Source organism: Chiloscyllium punctatum, chromosome 21 (assembly GCF_047496795.1).
Source record: "Chiloscyllium punctatum isolate Juve2018m chromosome 21, sChiPun1.3, whole genome shotgun sequence".
Classification (NCBI taxonomy): Eukaryota; Metazoa; Chordata; class Chondrichthyes; order Orectolobiformes; family Hemiscylliidae; genus Chiloscyllium; species Chiloscyllium punctatum.
This window is the reverse complement of record NC_092759.1, coordinates 15,701,956-15,722,899: the sequence shown is the minus strand read 5'-3', so window position 1 is coordinate 15,722,899 and position 20,944 is coordinate 15,701,956. Positions and strand designations below refer to the sequence as shown.

General features: G+C 47.3%; 1 protein-coding gene across 1 annotated transcript in view; it reads left to right on the top strand.

Annotated features, from left to right (window-relative positions):
- The window catches only part of LOC140492588 (cohesin subunit SA-2-like), a 55,720-nt gene extending 34,853 nt beyond the window's left edge, over positions 1 to 20,867 (top strand). Inside the window, exons 24-37 of the mRNA XM_072591574.1 lie at positions 960 to 1,047; positions 2,573 to 2,653; positions 6,807 to 6,899; positions 7,643 to 7,811; positions 9,471 to 9,595; positions 10,221 to 10,322; positions 10,808 to 10,956; positions 13,124 to 13,252; positions 13,841 to 14,034; positions 15,135 to 15,318; positions 15,528 to 15,623; positions 16,427 to 16,526; positions 17,255 to 17,326; positions 20,458 to 20,867. Coding sequence (XP_072447675.1) covers positions 960 to 1,047; positions 2,573 to 2,653; positions 6,807 to 6,899; positions 7,643 to 7,811; positions 9,471 to 9,595; positions 10,221 to 10,322; positions 10,808 to 10,956; positions 13,124 to 13,252; positions 13,841 to 14,034; positions 15,135 to 15,318; positions 15,528 to 15,623; positions 16,427 to 16,526; positions 17,255 to 17,326; positions 20,458 to 20,466 — 1,591 coding nt within the window. The 3' untranslated portion in view covers positions 20,467 to 20,867. The remainder of the gene's footprint in view (positions 1 to 959; positions 1,048 to 2,572; positions 2,654 to 6,806; positions 6,900 to 7,642; positions 7,812 to 9,470; positions 9,596 to 10,220; positions 10,323 to 10,807; positions 10,957 to 13,123; positions 13,253 to 13,840; positions 14,035 to 15,134; positions 15,319 to 15,527; positions 15,624 to 16,426; positions 16,527 to 17,254; positions 17,327 to 20,457) is intronic.
- The last annotated feature ends 77 nt before the right edge of the window (positions 20,868 to 20,944 follow it).

Below are 20,944 nucleotides of genomic sequence, written 5' to 3'. Positions count from 1 at the left end.
GGCAATTTGGCACAGCCAATCCACCCAGCCTGCACCTAGTGGTAAGAAAATTTTGCTTTGCCTGTCTAACGCATTCAGCTATCTTGATAAATTGTATATTCTGGGAGTGGCCCTACTAACCACCTCTTAGAACATAATGTTCATTTTTATGTGTATGCAGGCAACACTGAGATCTACATCATCACCACTTCTCCTGTCTGTCTCACTGTTACTAAATTTTATGCTACGTTGCTGTTACGCTATTGATAAGCCTGAAGCCATTATCTTTGGTCCACAATCCAAACTCTGATCCCTAACTACTGACTCCTTCCGTCTCCCTGCACACCTCTGAGGCTGAGCCAGACTATTTGCTACCTTGGTGACATATCTGACCCCCTAATCCCAACAGCACGAAAATGGTCATCCCAAACTTTGCAGTCTATTTCCTACCATCACCATCATACTGTCCATGTTGACTGACTCTGGTTCCTAGTCCAGCAACTGAAATGTTCAAATTCTGCTGCCTCCCTCTGTGATCTTACCCCTGCTCTATCTGTGTGACTTCATCCAGACCCAACAACCTCCAAGGTTTCTCTGGTCATATAATTCTGCCTTCTTGTAAGTCCCTGAATTTAACTGCAGCACTGTTGGTGGCTGTGCCTTCAGCTGTCTGAGCCCTCAGCTTTATAATTCCCTTCCTAAACCACTCCACTTCTCTACCCATAACCTATCAGAAAGCTCCTTAAAACTTTCCTCTTCCACCAAGCTTCTAGACATCTGCTGCACGATCTTAGAATGTGACTTTCTATCAATTGATGGGCCGACAGGCCTGTTTCCACTCTGTAGGGTATCTAATCTAACATTGTTTCATAAGGTACCATAGAAGTGTTGTGGGACATTCTATTATGTCACAGGCACTGACGTTGTTACTGCTTGAGTGAGGACTCCTGTTCCTCATCTGCTTGTGCCTGTCTTTACAGTGCCCATGACCTTACCAGATGGGAGTTGTTCGATAACTGCTGCCGTGTCCTGGAACGAGGGATTGACACAGGGGACGTCCCAGAACAGGTAAAGCACCTGCATGCCAGCTGGCTCCCAGTCTTAACAGTGCAGGAGATTCTTTACACTGTCCGGAGAAGAAGCCGCTGAGCTTTGTGACCAATCTGAGGTCAAGTTTCTCGACAAGTGATTTTTTTTTTGGTTTCCCTGCTAGAGGGGATGTTGTTAGTTGGGCAAATAAATTCAAATACAGGTTGCACTTGATGCTGGACTATTCAAGGCAAATGGATGTTTAAGGCCTTCACTAAACCAAACAAGAGGCTGGTAATGCCCTGAGGTGTTGTAAAGCCATTTAGTGCTTTAGAAGTGTAGTTCCTAGTCATGCAGAAAATGTGTTTGTCAGTTTGTAAACCGCAAGATTCCATGAACAGCAATGAAATATTTGCCAGGTATACTGAAGATGCTGGAATCCATGGTAGACAAGGAGGAGGTTGAAAGAGCACAGCAAGCCAGGCAGCATCAGGAGGTGATGTAGTCAACATTTCAGGTGTAACCGTTCTTCAGGTCCTGAAGCGTTTGAGTACTCCACCTCCTGATGCTGCCTGGATTGCTGTGATCTTCCAGTCTCCTGCTTATCTACCTTGGGTTCCAACATCTGCAGTTTTTGTTTTGTCTCTAATCTGTTTAGTTTAATGTTTATTTAATGGCTAAGATCCCGAGCAAACTTGATGTTTTCTCTGAAAACATTGCAGTGCTCCATCAGCACTGGCCCTGTAACAGTTCAAGTGCTCCCACTGCACTGACCCAGCACTTCCCAGAATGCAGACCCTCCAACACAGCAATACTCCCTGGGTGCTCGCTCGTGGATAGAATGCTGACCCCCAACCCCGCACTATATCAGCCTGACCATTGCTCGTGTGGGACCTGATGCCTTGAACTTCTACCGCAAAGGCATGATTGCTGCCCTTTCAGAAAGGAATGATGTTACAAGACATCACATTGCTCGGGCAGTTTCACTCTTTCTGATGAGCGGCCACTTCCTCCTCCAGTTCCTTGCTGGACTCTATATACCTTCACATGTCCATTTGGCAGGGGTGGGAATAGGTTTGAGAGGAGAATGTGAGACTTTTGGGCAGTTGTAGAGTGTACAACCCCTTTGTCCCACTGTGCCATGCAACATAACTGACCATCCACTTCAATCCCATTTCCGTACTATAACACATTGTGAAATTTAAGGAAATAACAGATCACCATTATTTATTTAATAACAGCTTCTGGAGTCAAGAATTCGAAAGATTCTTTGTCTCCTTAGTGAAGAAACTATTCCGTACTTCAGCCCTAAACAGCTGACCCTTATCCTGAGGCAATGATCGCCTGTTCTAAAATCTGTACCTAAGAGAACCATTGTACCATTATCTAGCTTGTCGGGCCCCTTCAGACTCATGTATATTTTAGTGAGAACATCTGGCATTCCTCTTAAAACCCCAGTGAGAAAAGGCTGCATTCACTTTCTCCAGGTTTGAATAGTTGAGTTGGCTGAATCTAAAACGTTACATATGCTTAATACTCTTCCTCTCCCCCTCTTCTTCCTCAGATCATTGTCCAAGCGCTGCTCTGTGCTCACTTTCACGTCCTCTGGACGCTGGCTGTCATCTCGGAGTATTCAGCAACCAAGGTAACTGGCAACCCCTGTCTGATGATCTTCCACAGCTGGCCACTCAACCCCATCCTCTCCACCCCATCCAGATAAGAGGATGTGGGCTTAACCAAGCTGATAACAGATAATGGACCCAGAACAGATCCTGAATGTTATTTATTTTGTGTGCAGTTTGTATCAGCTGGCTTCTCTGACCGTTCTTGGTTGCTGTGGTGAAATTCTCTTCCCCAGAGAACGTTGGAAGCCAGGTCATTAAATATTTTTCAGGCCCAGTTAGATTCTTGGCTGACAGGAGAGACACAAGTGTGTAGGAAACAGGCAGGGAAGGGGGAGTTGAAGCCACAATCAGATTAGCCATGACTTTATCAAACAGCAGAACAGGCTCAAGGGGCTGAATGGCCTACTCTTCCTAAATCATATGTAGATACATCCAAAAGCTGTGAGGGAACTGTCAAGCAGATGTGGGTTTTGGATGTAAGTAAGCAGAGTGGGTCAGGAAGAAAGTGAGAGAGTAACAAAAGTTTCAGTCACTGAGCAAACTATCCAAGTTTATGTTCAATCTTTGAATGCACAAAGCATGTTTAAAATTCATTTTTGTAATGTTGGCATTGCTGGCTGGGCCAACATTTATTACCGTTCACTGGTTGCTGATGAGAAAGTTGTGGTGAGTTGATTTCTTGAACCGCTGCAGTTCGTTTGGTGTAGGTAGACTCACAATGTCACGAGGGAGGGTGTCCCAGCACTTTGACCCAGCAACACTGAAGGAATAGTTAAACATTCCCCAAGTGAGGATGGTGAAGGTTTTGGAGGGGTGTTTGCAGGCCGTGGTCTTCCCACGTATCTGCTGCCTTTGTCCTTCACGATGTCAGTGGTCGTGGGTTTAGAAAGTGCTGTTTAAGAAGCCTTGCTGAATTTCTGCAGTGCATCTTGTAGATGATACATGCTGCTGCTCCTGTACTTTGGTGGGGAGGGAGTGAACGTTTGTGCTCACAGTGCCAATCAAGCAGGCTGCTTTGTCCGGAATAGTGTCAAAATTGTTAAGTGAACAACCTGGATGTGTAAACTGCACAGACTAATTGGTTTGGTCTAATAGCCATTAAAGTGACATGGTTGCAAAGTGACAAAAGTTATAAAATAAATAGTCCAGGATGCTTAGCTTTTATTACGGGTAGGCAAATTGGAGGAGGAGAGGGAGTCAGGGAGACCTCTGACTATGAAGGACAGGGTGTTGACATTCGACTTCTCAGCTTTGAAAATCGATATGTGGAATCAGTTTGGGTGGAATTAAGGAACAGCAAAGGACAGAGAATATGAGAGGAGAGTTGTTCACTGAGAGTAGCTGAGTTTAAGTCCAATTAGAATTCAGGATATTTGAGGTGCACGTGGTCGGGGTAAGAGAGTAATCTTAATCTTTCTGTAAAATGGGCAGACCAAATTTTGGAATAAAAGTGTGAAAGGTGTGTCTGTGGAATCAGTACGAAAGGCATTTTTCTACATCATCTTGAGGTACCAGCCAAGGCCAAGATCTGTTTTAGATGCAGTACTGAGTAAGGGGGTGTCATGGAATAATCTTAAATCAAAGGGACCTCGAGGGAAAATGTAAAATTCTACATTGAGTTTGTGAATAATTTGGTTCAATCCGGAACTGGGGTCTTAACTAAAAACAGAAAGCGAACATGAGGTGTATATATGAGGCAGAATTTCTTTCCTTTGAGGGTTGAGCCTTTGGAACTCCTTACCCAGAGTCCTTTTAAGGCTGGGATAAATCTCAGATCAGTCAGGGAATAAAGGATCGTAGGGAAAACACAGGAAAGAGGACATGAGGAATGTTGGATCAACCACAATCCTGTTCAACAGGCTTGAGAGCCTGAATGGCCCACACCTGCTCCTATTTCTTGTGGTGTGAAGAATGAGATGAGATGGTTAAATCTGCATTATTGACATAACGTAGAAGTCACACAACATCCAGGTTATAGTCCAGTAGGTTTATTTGAAATCACAAGCTTTCGGAGTGCATCACCTTCGTCAGGTGTAGTGAGAGAGGGGAGCGCACACACAGAGTTGATAGGCAGAGAGATCAAAAGATCATACAAATGGAGTGTCAAATAATAAATCTCTGGGGGTGACCAAGAGTGCCCAAACTACTTTGGTTTGGTGTTATAGCCATTAAAGTGACATAATTAACAAGTTGTAAAATAAATAATTGAGGATATTTAGCTTTTATCGGGGATGGGCAGATTGAAGGAGGCATGGAGACCTCTGACTGTGAAGGATGGGACATTGATATTAGATTTCTCAACTCTGAAAATCTACATGTGGAGTCAGTTTGGGTGGAACTAAGGAACACCAAAGGACTGAGAATATTAGAGGAGAGTTGTTTATAGGGCACTCTTGGTTACCTGCAGAGACCTATTATTCGACACTCCATTCACACTGGTTGTATAACCATTTGATCTCTCGACCTAGAAACTGTGTGTTTGTGTACTCTTCTCTTTCACTTCACCTGATGAAGGGGCTGTGCTTGTGATTTCAAACAAACCTGTTGGACTATAACCTGGTGTCATATGATTTTTAATTTTGAAAACTCTATTCCAACGCTGGCACTTCTACATTATTGACTTAGGTGTCACGTCTTGAAGTTTATTGATGATGCAGTGACAGGTGTAATCCTAAGCAGCTGAGGAGGACCTACAACAAGCAGCTGAGAGATGGTTTGAGTCAGTGGGCAAGACCATGCCAAACTGAATACAGTGCAGCAAAGTGAACGTATCCACTTCAGTCAGAAAAACACAAGTGGAATTTTTTTTTATGAATGGGGAGAGCAATATTTGAATTCAGAACAACCTGCATGTCCTTGCACATGGAACACAATGTTAATATTGTGCTTCAGTAAGCAATTAGGAAGGCACATGGACATTATTTTTTGTTCCCAGATAATTTGGTTTGTTAGTGTTATCTGTTGATTGCAGTTTGCGCCTCCCATTGTGGGTTTGGCGTGGGAATCACCTTTAGGTTGATAGAACCGCTTGACACAGCAGAGGCTCTTTAGCCCATTTGGTCTGTACTACCAAAGTTGCACTAAATCTACACTCGCCCCACCTTCCAGCACTACTTAATTTAATTGAATTTATTGCTGTCACCTGTACCTACAGTACAGTTAAAGGTTTCATTTTGTGAGCAGTACAGGCAGATCATAACAAACAAGGACGTGTAGATCGCTTAGAGCGAAGGCATGCAACTCCAGAGGAGGTGCACAACAGCAAGATCAACGTTAGATTTGAAATTGGAGAGGTCCATTCAGCAGTCTGAAAACAGCAGGGAAGAAGCTGTTCTTGAACCTGCATGTGTCCAAGCTTCTAGATCTCCCTGACTGAAGAGGTTGGAAGAAAGTATTACTGGGGATGGAGGGGGTCTTTGATGATGTGGCAGCGTTTCCGTGGCAATGAGGGATGTCGATGAAGTCTGTGGATGGGAGTTGAAAAGTGTGGCACTGGAAGAGCACAACAGGTCAGGGAGCATCTGAGCAGCAGGAGAGTTGACGTTTCAGACATTAAGCCCTTCATTAGGAAGGTTGTGGTTGGGAGGTGGTTGGCTTCTGGGCTGTGTTCATTATTTTCTGTAGTTTCTCATGGTCCTGGGCAGAGCTGTTGCCATGTGCACCCAGATAGATTGATTTCTATGTTGCATCTGTAAAAGTTGGTGAGGGTCCTTATGGACACTAAGCTCATAGTTTGAATGCGTGACACTTGAAGTACTTGTTAAAGATTTTTGAAGTTTTCCACCTCAACTACACTTCTAGGCAATGCATTTCAGAATGCCAACATTTCTGGATGAAAATAACTTTCCTCAAATCCCCTCTGAGCCCTCATACCTTTCACCTTAAAATTACGCCCCCTTGTTATTGATCCTCATCCCCATCAGTTTGTTTTTGGAAATTTATCAAAAGCTTTGCAATCTGAATAAGCCAATCAAATTGCTTCCCAAATACAGCCAGGTTGCACTGCTTAATAGATCCTTTTGTCAGACCATTTACCCCTGCACAAACACCATTTAAGACACCATCAGCTGAGCTGGAGCCTGGCTGAGGAGGGTAGGGGGTGTCTGGAGGAATGGAATGGGTGGGTAGACACCTGCTTATTACCACTAAATGTGCACTTGTTGCTATTCACAGGAGCAAATCATCAGACTGAGGAAGCAACGGAACAAAGTCTTCATCATGTGTCAGCATGGCCTGTCCAATGTCAGCGCCAGAGTGAGAGAACAGGTTAGTGAATGCAAGCTGAATGCGCTTGGGCCCTTGTGCAGTCAGATCCCATTCCCGTCCTCCCCATCGATCAGTACCCTCATTATGTCCCACCGAAGTGCTCCAACCTTGCTGCTGCCCTCCTTTGTACACATGTGCAGCTGTGGAACTGTTCTCCAAGAGGCAGCACCTTCACGGTGGCTCAGTGGTTAGCAGTGCACTGCACCAGGGACCCGGTTGATTCCACTCTCGGGCGACTGTCTGTGTGGAATTTGCACACTGTCTGTGTGGGTTTCCTCTGGGTGCTCCAGTTTCCTCCCGCAGTCCAAAGATGTGCAGGTTAGGTGGATTGACCGTGCTGAATTGACCGTGGTGTTTGGGGATGAGCAAGCTGGGTAGATTGGCCATGGGTAAATGCAGGGATGGGTTGGGTCAGGGTGGGGAGTTGATGGGCCAAATGGCCTGCTTCCACACTGAAGGGATTCTATGATCTATTCTACGATTCTATGTACGGTCTTAGAGTCTCAGGGCTGGGCAGTGAACAGTTGTCTGAGAACCTGATAATAGGTGTGTGCGTGCTGTGGCTTGCTCACACGATCTCTCTCCTTATAACGAGATAACTGTGCACCGACAGACAGTGCTGTGGAATTAATCACAAAACATCACACTCCAGGTATTGTGCGATAGCTTTGAGCTGCATGCTGGATTTCCTGGTTGATAACTGTCTCTTTCTGCTGGTAATCTCCCTGTTTGCTGTTCTGCAGTCCTTCATCCTGCTGTGTGACCTGCTGGTAATCTTCAGTTCGCAGATGATGAGGGATGGTCACGACGATCTCCAGCCCCTGGTCTTCACTGCTGACCTTCCACTGGTGTCTGAGTTGCTAAGTTTTGTCATGGACCATGTGTTTGTGGAACTGGAGGAGGATGGAGATGGTGAGGGACTCCAGTGGGTTTTCGTTTTACAAAGCTGCAATGTCGAAGCATGCAATAATCTTGTAGACTGCAACTAAGTCACTCCTTCTCTTGGAAGTGAACAACTCCACTGTTTCCAAACTTGCCTTGGAGTTAAAATCCCTTACCCCTGGAACCCTCTGGGATGCTTACCTTCCTAAAATGTGGTGACCAAAACTGAACGCATTATTCTAATTTATAGAACTTTATAAATTTTATAATGCCCCCATGTGATTGCACTCTATTTAGAACAATGCCATTAACTCTGCATTGCCTCTGTCTAACCCTTCTGTGAAAATGCATCACCTTGTGTTCTCAGCATTAAATTCTATTTCTTATACCTGCCAATTCTGCCAGCCTATTTCTGTCCTTTTAGAGTCTGGATTGGTATCCTCCAAGTGTGGAGAAAGTGAGGACTGCAGATGCTGGAGATCAGAGTTGAAAATGTGTTGCTGGAAAAACGCAGCAGGTCAGGCAGCATCCAAGGAACAGGAGAATCGACGTTTCGGGCATAAGCCCTTCTTCAGGAAGAAGGGCTTATGCCCGAAACGTCGATTCTCCTGTTCCTTGGACGACTCCTCCAAGTGTGGCAGACCTCCAAGTTTGATACCATCAGAAAATGTTGTCAGGGTGGCTCAGTGGTTAGTACTGCTGCCTCACGGGGCCTGGGTGACTGGTTCAATTCCAGCCTCAGCCGACTGTCTGTGTGGAGTTTGCACATTCTCCCCGTGCCTGCATGGGTTTCCTCTGGGTGCTCTGGTTTCCTCCCACAATCCAAAGATGTGCAGGTTAGGGTGGATTGGCCGTGCTAAATTACCCATAGTGTCCAGGGATGTGTAGGTCAGGTAAAATTAGCCATGGGACATGCAGAGTTACGGGGATAGGGTTAGTTGGGGTGGGTCCAGGTGGGATTATCTTTGGAGTGTTGGTGTGGACTCTATGGATGAAATGGCCTGCTTCTGCACTGTAGGAATTCTGTTATGATTTTATCTGTATTCCAGTACCCCAAGCCATTTATACCAATGTCAAAACCAAATACAGTCCTGGTACTGACCCTGAGGGAAACACCACTGCCTACTATCCTCTAAGGAGACTTTAAAAAAACAAAGCAACCATTTACCAAGACCAGCTGATTTGCTCTCGAATTTTTCCCCCAACTTTACGCTAACTAGTCTATTTTATGGGCCTTAGTTTTGTTATCCAACCTTTTATAAGGAGTAGTTAGTTTTTTAAAAAAAAACTTAATATCTCAGTAGACGACAAGCTCCATGTTTTTTCTGTACTTCAATCAAAAATAAAATCAGATTAGGTTAACGCAATCTTCCTTTTATAGATCTGCGCTGATTCTCCTTAATTAATTCAAACCTCTCCAAATGCTTTTCTTAAGTTTCCACCCCGCCCACCCCACGGTGGTTATTCTGTTCTCCATCATACCCGTTCTTGAATAAGGGTGCCATATTTGCCGCTCACCAATATTCTGGTGCCTCCCCCATATCTACGGATGCTTGGAAGATGATGGCAAGCTCCGGCAGCCTCCCTTAGCAGCTGTCCATGTTGACTTCAACTCAAAACTTTTATCATGTTGTGGGACTTCCCTTGGCTCTGGTTCAATATTAATTTCCTTGATTTCCTTGAATTAAGATGAGACGTTGAAGATTGAGATGCTGCACAAGAGGAGGAATTTCCTGGCTGGATTCTGTAAACTTGTAATCTATAACATGGTGGATCTGAGGACCGCAGCTGACATCTTCAAACACTACATGAAAGTAAGGGTAGTCCTGACCTGCGCTGACTTGTAGGGCTAGTGGCTCAGTCGGGTGAGAGAAGCTACTTCTGATGCCACACAGGGCTTGCATTCTATTTCCTCCACCACAATGGCCCCCATTGGTCAAACAACTCACCACAACCTAAGTGGCAGGGGGCTGCTCAGTCTTGGTTGAAGGGACTGGGGTGGGTGGCTGGGCCATTAAGTTTTGTTTCTCTTCTCCCATCACCACCACTAAGAACATTTGGAGATCTAGAATGAAAGGTGTGGATTCAGATATGTTGGTGTGGGTGTAGGGTAAGGGATGAGCGGGACAAGGTCTGTGTAGTCTGGGGGAACAGTGTAGCAGGCTCCATGGTGGAGAAATGAACAAGGGGCTGGGGAAGGATTTTGATGGGCTGTAGGATTCTGAAGTAGAGTTACATTTTGTCTGAGGTCAGTAGGTTGGAGGTAGCAGGGTGCATTTAATTTCGAGAAGTATGAGGATATAGAGCAAGTGGTGCATGTGGATTGGAGTGACAGCTTACAGGCGGTTGGGGAGATGCTGAGCAAGTTACAAATGAATAGGGCCCTATGGACCAATGGTCTGGGGTCAAACATTGATAGCTCTGTCCTCTTCATTGCAGTACTATGGTGACTATGGTGACATTATCAAGGAGATGCTGGCTAAAGCACGGCTGATTGATAAAGTGGAGTGTGCCAAGACTCTCCTGCTCAGTTTACAGCAGGTGAGTGTGTCAGCATGATCAGTCTTCCAGCACAACAGGAGGCTGTTTGGAAACGACTCCCATTTAACCCAATGAGGTCACCAAATGTACATTGCTATCTACCTGAATTACAGAGTCCTAGAGATGTACAGCATGGAAACAGACCCTTCGGTCCAACTCATCCATGCCGACCAGATATCCCAACCCAATCTAGTCCCATTTGCCAGCTCTTGGCCCATATCCCTCTAAATCCTTCCTATTCATTGACCCATCCAGATGCCTTTTAAATGTTGGAATTGTACCAGCCTCCACCACTTCCTCTGGCAGCTCATTCCATACACTCACCACCCTCTGTGTGAAAAGATTGTCCCTTAAGTCCCTTTTAAATCTTCCTGCTCCAACCCAAACCCTATACCCTCTAGTTCTGGACACCCCCAACACAGAGTCCTTTTGACATTATATTTTACCAGTTTTGTCCTCACTGTGTTTTGTCTTCCACCTTTTAGTTGTTCAACGAACTAGTCCAAGATCAGGGCCCTGTCATCGACCGATCCTCTGTTGCTTTCTGCACCATTAAAGATCTCGGCAGGAGGTTTGCACTGACCTTTGGGATAGACCTGATCAAGAACAGGCAGTCTGTGGTATCGCTGCATTTGTGAGTATGGGAACTTGGATCTGGACTGTTATGGGGAAGGCAGTGAAGGGTTTAGGAAGCAGGATGTGTGTCTCTGGATGCTAAGTGCAGTTTTGAATGTTGCGATAGTATTGTGCAGTGGGCACGCAGAGCTTTCAGTCTTGTAATGTTTGCAGGAAGCATCTGTATCATTGGCTGAGAATCACAGCATCCCTACAATGTGCAAGCAGGCCATTCAGCCCATCAGATGCACGCCAACCCTCCGAAGATCAGCCCACCGAGACCCATCTCCCTACCCTATCCCTGTAACCCTACATTCCCCATGGCTAATCCACAAAGCCTGCACATCCCTAGACACTATGGGCAATTTAGCACAGCCAATCCACCCTAACCTGCATATCTTTGGACTGTGGGAGGAAACTGGAATACTCTGAGGAAACCCAAGCAGAGAGGATATCAAACTTCACACAGAAAGTTGCCTGAGTGTGGAATCAAACCTTGGTCCTTGGTCCCTGGTACAATAAGGCATAGTGCTAACCACTGAGCTACTGTGCCACCTGAGAATATGACCGAGTGGCTTGCAGACATTTATGGTCTGGGACAGGGTGATACTTAAACAATATTTTTTCACGTTACATGTGTTGCCGTTACGAATAGTACAAGCAGACAAATAATTCTAGGGTTGAGGGGAAATGGAAGTCAATTGAGAAAAATTGTTTCTGGCTGAACTCTATCACTTTAAAGGTGGATTAGTGGTGCTGGAAGAGCACAGCAGTTCAGGCAGCATCCAACGAGCAGCGAAATCGACGTTTCGGGCAAAAGCCCTTCATCAGGAATAAAGGCAGTGAGCCTGAAGCGTGGAGAGATAAGCTAGAGGAGCGTGGGGGTAGGGAGAGAGTAGCAGAGAGTACAATGGGTGAGTGGGGGAGGAGATGAAGGTGATAGGTCAAGGAGGAGAGGGTGGAGTGGATAGGTGGAAAAGAAGATAGGCAGGTCGGACAAGTCAAGGAGACAGTGCTGAGCTGGAAGTTTGGAACTAGGGTGAGGTGGGGGAAGGGGAAATGAGGAAGCTGTTGAAGTCCACATTGATGCCCTGGGGTTGAAGTGTTCCGAGGCGGAAGATGAGGCGTCTGGTGGTGAGGGAGCGGCGGTGAAGGAGGCCCAGGACCTCCATGTCCTCGGCAGAGTGGGAGGGGGAGTTGAAATGTTGGGCCACGGGGCGGTTTGGTTGATTGGTGCAGGTGTCTCTGAGGTGTTCCCTAAAGCGCTCTGCTAGGAGGCGCCCAGTCTCCCCAATGTAGAGGAGACCACATCGGGAGCAACGGATACAATAAATGATATTAGTGGATGTGCAGGTAAAACTTTGATGGATGTGGAAGGCTCCTTTAGGGCCTTGGATAGAGGTGAGGGAGGAGGTGTGGGCACAGGTTTTACAGTTCCTGCAGTGGCAGGGGAAAGTGCCAGAATGGGAGGGTGGGTCCTAGGGGGGTGTGGACCTGAAGGTGGCTAGGACAGAGGTTGGGAATCTCGTAGTGGGTAACTCCTTCTCTGACTCTGCAAAGCCTGTCCAGCATTGACAAGGCACAAGTGTGACGGAATATTCCCCCTGTATCTGGATGGATGTGGCTCCAACAGTACCGAAGAAGCTCAAAACTATCCACAACATAGTAGCCTGCTTAACAGGCATCCTATAGGTTAAAGTTAACTCCTTCCACAACCAGTGTACAGTGCCAGCAGCGTGGACCATATATAGGATACACTGCCACAACACACCAAGGCTCTTTCAGCAGCGCTGTGCAGACCCCAACTCCTCCTGTTGGGAAGGACCAAGCAGAAGGATGGGAACACACTGTTTGCAAGTCCCCTTCAGAGCCAAATGGCATCCTGACTTGGAAATATATCATTACTTCAGTGTCACTGGGGCAAAATCCTGGAACTCCCTAACAGTGTTGTAATTGCATTTACAGGCCAGGTTCTGTAGCAGTTCAAGAGGGCAACTGACCATCACTTTATCAAGGACAGTTAGGGCTGGGCAATGAATGCTAGCCTTGCCAATCACATCCACATCTGTGAATGGGTTTACATAAAAGTTGTGAGCATTTATTCACCATCTGTAGTTTGTCTCTGATTTATTTGCCTGTATTCTGAACACTTTCTCCTGCCTCTGGTCTGCTCCTTCTCGTTGTAGGGATGGGATAAGATTCGCCTTCCAGCAGTATCATCCGAGTGCTTCAGACTTGCCTCCCCAGAATCTGCTGTTCCTCGATGTCGTCAGTGAATTCTCAGTCAAACTGCTGCGTCAGGACAAGAAGGCAGTGTGAGTAAGCTCAGGCTAGGTGCATGGACGCAGGGTGTGTGGGCGAGCCTGGGTTCAACTTTGCACAGTTTATTATTCCTGGGTCTGTGCATGTGGAACAAGAAATAATCTGTGTAGCATCTCCAGTGTAGTGCAACATCCCAGACAGTTCACACGAGCATTGTCGAAGAAGACTATGTTGACATGGTAGGGAGATGGCAGATCACAGCATCATAGAATTCCTACAGTGTGGAAACAGGGCATTTGGGCCATTGAGTCTGCACTGACCTTCCGTTGGGCATTCCGACCTACCCTGCTCCCCATGTCCTACCCAACCAATCCCACCCCTCCCCCGACCACTCCCAGTCCCACCCTCCCCCAACTACCCAACCCACCTGTCACCCACCACCTAATCCAAACTATCCCCCCTCCCCTGCTCCCCCAACCCCCTCTCCCCCCACTACACCTCCCTCTCTTCCCACTCCTCCACCTCCCTTTCCCCTACCCCACCTCTCCCCCAAACCCCTTCCCTCTCCTCCAGTAAGCTGCCGTGCCGTCCCAGTTCCGTGTTGGTGGTGATGCTCTGCTAACCCGCTCTTCTGCTCGCAGCCTCAGCTACCTGGACAAGACGTTCCCGGCTCCCATCAACCTGAGCACCCAGGGCTGGCTCCCGCTGACCTTGTACCGTCGCTCGCTGCTGGCTCGGGGGGAGGATGACACCGTGTCTGTGATCAGCAGCAGGACGTTGAGTACCCGCAGCAAAAAAGCACCAACATCGTCTGCCAAGAGGAGGAGGCTGGAAGGTAAGAAGTGGAAGGACTGCAACATCCCAAAACCATCCTCTGTGCCCCAGGATTCTGTAACCCACCTTCGGTCCCCATCCTTGGGCTCCATCTCACTGATTTCTGCACCCTCTCCAAAGCTCCCCTTTCTAATATCCTGCTCCTCCCCATGAGTCTGCATCCTTTCCCTCACAACAAACACAATGGTCTCGTAGTAATGTAACCAATAGTCCAGTAACCAGTATTCCGGCCAACAAGGCTCGGTGGCACAGTGGTTAGCACTGCTGCCTCACAGCGCCAGAGACCCGGGTTCAATTCCCGCCTCAGGCCACTGACTGTGTGGAGTTTGCACATTCTCCCCTGTGGTTTCCTCCCACAGTCTAAAGATGTGCAGGTCAGGTGAAATGGCCATGCTAAATTGCCTGTAGTGTTAGGTAAAGGGGTAAATGTAGGGGTATGGGTGGGTTGCGCTTCGGCCGGTCGGTGTGGACTTGTTGGGCCGAAGGGCCTGTTTCCACACTGTAAGTAATGTAATCTAATCTAAAAAGGCTCATGTTCCGGAGGTGTGGGTTCAAATCTAAACTTCGCATGTGAAATTTAAATTTAAATTAGACAAAAATCGCAGAGTACAAACAACACCTAAAAATGTTGGCAATCTAATCGCCTTACAGGTGACACGCACTTTAAAAGTTCACGCTATGGAAACTGCATTCCCCATTCGCCCAATGGTGTTAATGAAAAATGTGTTATCGCAGAACTGCTTGTAGGTCACTCATGTCCTTACCTGGCCTGACCTACGTGTTATCCCAGACCCACACTCAGTGTAGCTGACTGTTAGCTGGCCTCAAAAGGCAATGGGGAATAGGAAACAAGCATTAATCTTGCCAACATCCTGTAAAACAAAAAATAAATAGATCTCCCTGACAGGCTTCATGCCTCCACCCCATCTCTCAAAGCGTTTGTTTTTTGTGCTGGTGGGCCTGGTTTGCAGAATTGGACCTGGAACCCCATTTGGGAAGATAGTGTGGGACGGGAGAGGGGATCATGGCTGCTTCTGGATCTCTGTAATTAATTAGGCTGTGAGTGTTGCTGACTGCGCACGTCTGCGTGTCTGTGTCCAGTTTCAGATATGAGTTCGGATGGTGTGTGGCTGCAGAGTGGTGGCAGCGTGCCCGTGGGCGGTAAACTGAGAACTCCGATACTGACCTCGACCATCCTGAGACCACCCCAGTGGGACACGCGAAGTCTGCAGAGCTCTGATGACCAGGATTCGGAGAAGGGGTCAGAGTCTGAATTTACACAAAGGTAGGTTTGGGTTGCAGTCCGAAAGATTAAGCCAGGCTTCTTGCAGGCAATGAAGAGCTTCTGGGACTGTCTTTCATTTCCACCACTAACACCGTCGACGAGTATTCCATCCACACCCCTTTCACCGAAGCCAGTTTGCTGTCCGTATGATCGTGTGGCTGCCTGTGTGAGGCACCTAATGTCCTGTTCCTTTTCCCCTTCTTCTCCAGTCATTCCTGGCTTGAGTCGCAGAGGCAGAACAAGAAAGTTCAGAAGGACCGGCAGCAGAAGAACCGAATGCGACAGCGGCACAAGAAACAGCAGCTGTACGTCACTGGGTTTTGGTGATTTGCGCGCTTCGACCTCACCGTCTGTGTTTAACCCCAGCTCCTTGGCAGCTCCGGGGAGAGGAGACCGGTATCATGGGGCAACAGTGTGACAGCGGATCTGGCGTTAAAGCTCAACACCGGGAGAGGGACAGCAACGCGGGGGAGTGGCGTCGCAGGGCAACTCTGTCACTGGGAATGTTAGTGTCATGGGGCAGGCAGTGCTGACATGGTGAGGGGGAGGGGGAAGTCAGTGTCAAGGGGGCAGCATTGTGATTTGAAGGTGGAAAGTCAGGTTGGGTGCCTCACCGCTATCAGACTGAGCAAAGACCAGGACGGGGGAGGCTTGTGTCAGCATCAGGGCCCATTGCATCAGTTTAACTCAATGGATAATGCATTCCTCTCAGAAGCAGGGAGTTGGTGGGGGGGGTGGTCTTTGATTTTCTGTTGTGGGTGGGGGTGAAGCAGAGATGGAGGGGCTGTAGGCAGTGTGCCTTTACTGGGTGTAAGGAGGGCTTGAGGACTCTGAGGCAAGGTTGGTTCTGGAATGTAGTAGCTGAACTGGAGTAGGGCAGAGTGAGTGAAGTGGCAGGGTCAGATGAGTTTCGGTTTCTCCAGCTGGGTTGGTTCTTCATGCAACAGAGCAGCCTGAAATGGGTGGTTGGGGTGGGGTGGAATATGGGAGGGGGGGAACCACAGGAAAGGGGCCTCTTCTCTGTTCAGCATCGTTCTTCTATGTGTAATTCTCTCCGATGCTCAGTTTCATGGGTATGTTGTTTTATCTCTCTCTCTCTCTTTCTCAGGCTCAGTCTGATGGAGGAAGATGGTGAAGAGTCAGAGACAGGAGAAATTATATCAGATGCCACGAGCGAGCATTCTGATGCAAACAGCGAGATCAGTCTGGTCAGTATCTGTAGAGGGGCCTTGGAGGCAGGGTGTGGGACAAGGCACGATCAGTGCTCCCAAAACACTGACCATCCGATGGTGCGACGCTCCCTTGGTGCTGACTGACCCTTCAACGGTGCGGTGCTCCCTCGGCACCGATATTCCCTTCGATGGTCCAGTGCTCCCTCGGTGCTGACTGACCCTTCGATGGTGCGGTGCTCCCTCGATGCTGACTGACCCTTCGACGGTGCAGTGCTCCCTCGGTGCTGACTGACCCTTCGATGGTCTGGTGCTCCCTTGATGCTGACTGACCCTTCGATGGTGCGGCGCTCCCTCAGTGCTGACTGACATTGGATTGATGTGGCACTCCTGCGGCACTGACTGACCCTTTGCTGGTGTGGTGCTCCCTCGATGCTGACTGACCTTTCGATGGTGCGGCGCTCCCTCGGTGCCGACTGACATTGGATTGATGTGACGCTCCTGTGGCACTGACTGACCCTACCCCGCCCACGATGGTACTTTTAAATGACTAACCACATGGCAGCACTGCAGTTAGTTGGTTGTCATCTTAGGTTACCTACTCAATAGGCTGAAATGAGAGTCATTGAGCCACGGCTGGCCTGTATTGGGTGTTTGCCAACTCACTGCCATCTCCCTCTGTGTTGACGTCCAGGGACCTATATGCAGCAGGCTTGTAGCTGTCTTGAAATCCTTTCTATGATTGTGTGTGTGTCTCACTCTTTCAGGCTCCGCCGATCAGACAGGGCCGAGCTGGTCTGTTGCAGGATCTGTTCGACTCCAGTATCCTCGACATTGATGTAAGTAACTGTGCCTGTTCACACTGAAATACCTGAGCCTATCTCCCCCCTCAAACGTGCTGCACAGTAACCGGAAGGAGACCATTGACCTCCTTAAGCCTATTCCATCTACAACTCGATCCAACCTGCTCTGTATTTTAAAGTCCCAATGGCCAGTTTTTAGAAGTTGGGGAGGAGGGGTTCACATTTCCACTAACTTTTTATCTGAGGAAGTGCTTCCTGACATTACCCCTGAATGATCTGATTTTACTTTTTTGAGGTAATGGCCCCTCGCCCTGCCTCTTCCCACCCCCTCCATGTCCATGAATCATTATTTCTTTTCGTTTATGTTTTTCACAGGATGTCAGTGCTGCTGGTAAACTCAGTACATGTTGCCCATCTCTGATTGATTACCTCTTGATCTTTTGTGGCTTGTTCAGCTATTTCTGAGGACAGTTCGGAGTCAGTCACGTTGTAAGGATAGCAGATTTTCTTCCTGAAAAGGAATCCATGAACCAGATGGATTTTAGCTGTTATTAATAGTCACCTTCACTTTTCAATTCCAGGTTTTTGGTGAATTGAATTTTAGATGGAGCAGCTGCTGTGCTGGGATTTGAACCTGAGTCCCCACAACATAAGTCTGGGCCTCAGCTTCCTTTAGGGAAGGGGAAGTCTGCTGTCCTTTCCTGGTCTACATGTGACACTGTGAACCATATTGGCTGTGGGTTCACTTAAACCATCCTCAGTTCGATAGCAACAAGTGCCAGCTTTGTAGGTGACACCCACACCCTGGGAAGAAGTAAAAGAAAGAGAATCCATGTTTCATGGTCAGAGATTCGTCCACCAAATGGAAGTCTTAAAAACCCAAAAATACTGTGGAATTTTTTGTTTTCTTTTGACCAGATGATATGGTGGAGGTTGGTACAAGAACAACACTTAAGAGTCACAGAGATGTGCAGCATGGAAACAGACCCTTCGGTCCAACCCATCCATGCCGTCCAGATATCCCAACCTAATCTAGTCCCACCTGCCAGCACCCGGCCCATATCCCTCCAAACCCTTCCTATTCATATACCCATCCAAATGCCTTTTAGATGTTGGAATTGTACCAGTCCCCACCACTTCCTCTGGCAGCTCATTCCATACACGTACCACCCTCTGCATGAAAAAGTTGCCCCTTGGGTCTCTTTTATACCTATCCCCTCTCATCTTAAACCTGTGCCCCCTAGTGCTGGACTTCCCCACCCCAGGGAAAAGACTTTGTCTAATTTATCCTAATCATGCTCCTCATAATTTTTTAAATCTCTATGGGCACATGAAGAAGAAGGGTTTAGAGAGATGTGGCCCAAATGCGACTAAATTGATTTAAGATATCTGGTCGGCATGGACGAGTTGTTTCTGTGCTGTACGTGTTTAAGACTCTGTCACCTTTGGTTCTTTTGTCAGTTAACTTCATTGTGTTTTCTGTTTATCATCCTCCAATTTCTGGGAACAGTTGTTTGTTTACCCTATGTGAGCCATTCATCATGAAGTGTCTCCATATTCGTGCACATAGTTATAATTCCCCCAACAGTGGGACCATTTCAGTAAATCTCAGTTGCTCCCTTGAATGTCATTCTCTAACTGCTATTTAAAAACCAGGGCTCCCCCATTTAAAACCGAAGAGAAGGACTTTTTTGTCACAGGTCCTCAGTCTTTGGAGCTCTGCTCAAATGTCTTTGAATAATTTTAAGGTGGGAGGACAGGAGTTAGGAGCTGGAGCAGACAGTTCAGCCCTTACCTCTGTCCACCATTAAATATGATCATGGCTGATCCTATCCTGGTCTTGACTCCTCTTTCCTACCTCATCCCCATAGCCTTTTAGCCTGCTTTTTCACCAGAAATGTATCTATTTCTTTCTTGAATCTGGTGATTTATTCTGCCTGCACTGCCCTCTGGGACAAGTTCCACAGCTTCACAAACCTCTGAATGTAATAGTTTCTTCTTACCTCAGCTTTGAAGCTCCTTCCTCTTGTTCAAGACTATAACAGACGTTCCTCCTTGTGCAACGGATGTACAACACAAAAACAGACCCTTTGGTCCAACTTGCCCGTGCTGACCCCTGCACTGGGACATGGGCAGGGTGCTGGCAGATGGGACTGGATTGGTTGGGGACAACTGGTTGGCATGGATGAGTTGAAGGGTCCGTTTCCGTGCTGTACATCTCTATGACTTGGTCCATGTTACTCTAAACCTTCCTATTCACGTGCCCATCCAGGTGCCTGTTAAATACTGTAATTGTACCAGCCTCCACCACTTCCTCTGGCAGCTCATTTCATACATGCACCACCCTCTGTGTGAAAAAGTTGCCCCTTCGGTTCCTTTATATCTTTCCCCTCTCACCCTAAACCTGTGCCGTCTGGTTTTGGACTCCCCACCCTAGGGGAAAAGATTTTGTCTATTCACCCTATCCATGCCCCTCATGATTTTATAAACCCCTACATGGTTGCCTTTTAAAGCCAATGCCCTTATCTTATTAACCCCCTTGAGCATTTTATATATTTGAAGATTTGTAGCTGAGATTGTGGGTGAGTATGTTGACTTGCTCGCTGAGCTGGTAAGTTTGTTTACACTCCACCCAGAAGTCCATTAACAAATATGTCAAGTTAGACCCCATATGCCAACCATTAACAAACAAAGCCGGAAGTGATGGCACCCACCTCAGCAAACTGGGATCACGTAAACATATGCACGCAGGACAGAACACCAACGCTTCATCTGGAGGCGCGCTGGTACAGTGGTGAAATTCCTGCAAACAAACTTACAAGCTCAGCGAATAAGTCAGCAGTCTCACTTTGTGTCTCAATCAGATCCCCCTCCCCTGTCGTTCCTTTGAACACCAGCGAGTCCAAGCCAAAGCTGTTCGGCTATGACATAGAAGTGGAAGAATCATGGAATGGGGTGATGAAAGCATGCAGGGTGGGGCATGGGTAGGTAATCAGATCAAGCTGGAGGGCCATCCATCTGACCCCAAGTCGTCTGTAATTTTCACCAAACCATTCTGCAGCTATCTGGGGGGGGGGGGGAATCTGATTTCAATCAGTCTTGCTGTTACTGTATCCCATGTTGACCCTGAATGCTGCCCCTCTAGTTCTCGCCTCTTGTCTTCTCAGGATTTCTGAAGCAACTGAATGAACTTGCCGACATCTGGCCTTCAATCCTGCACCGTGGAGCTGTCATTAGTGAATTGGGATATGGGGAGGGAACGATTTTGTGTTTGAGGGTCTCTGTGGTAGAGGCCAGTTGCTCACAGTGACAAAACAAAAGGCACTGATTTCAGTTGTATTTGTTGATCACGTGTCTGCAAAAGTGATTTTTGGATGAGGTTTAATCACCGAGTGCAGGTGAATGTGATCTCCTCTCCCCCCCCCCCCCCCCCCCCACAAGTAAGGATCCGGACAGGGTCTCTTGCCTCTGTTGTATAGTTGAACTTTTTTTTGTATAGTTCTGATGTAAAGAGATTTTGTTGCTTAGTTTATCAGCAATTATTAAAAGTTATATTGCGTTCACATAATTTCCTGTTTGTTGTTCCTGAGGTCTGGTGTTAACATAGACTGTGGCATATTGTGAGTCATGTCTTGTGGATGAAGGCTTAAAGGA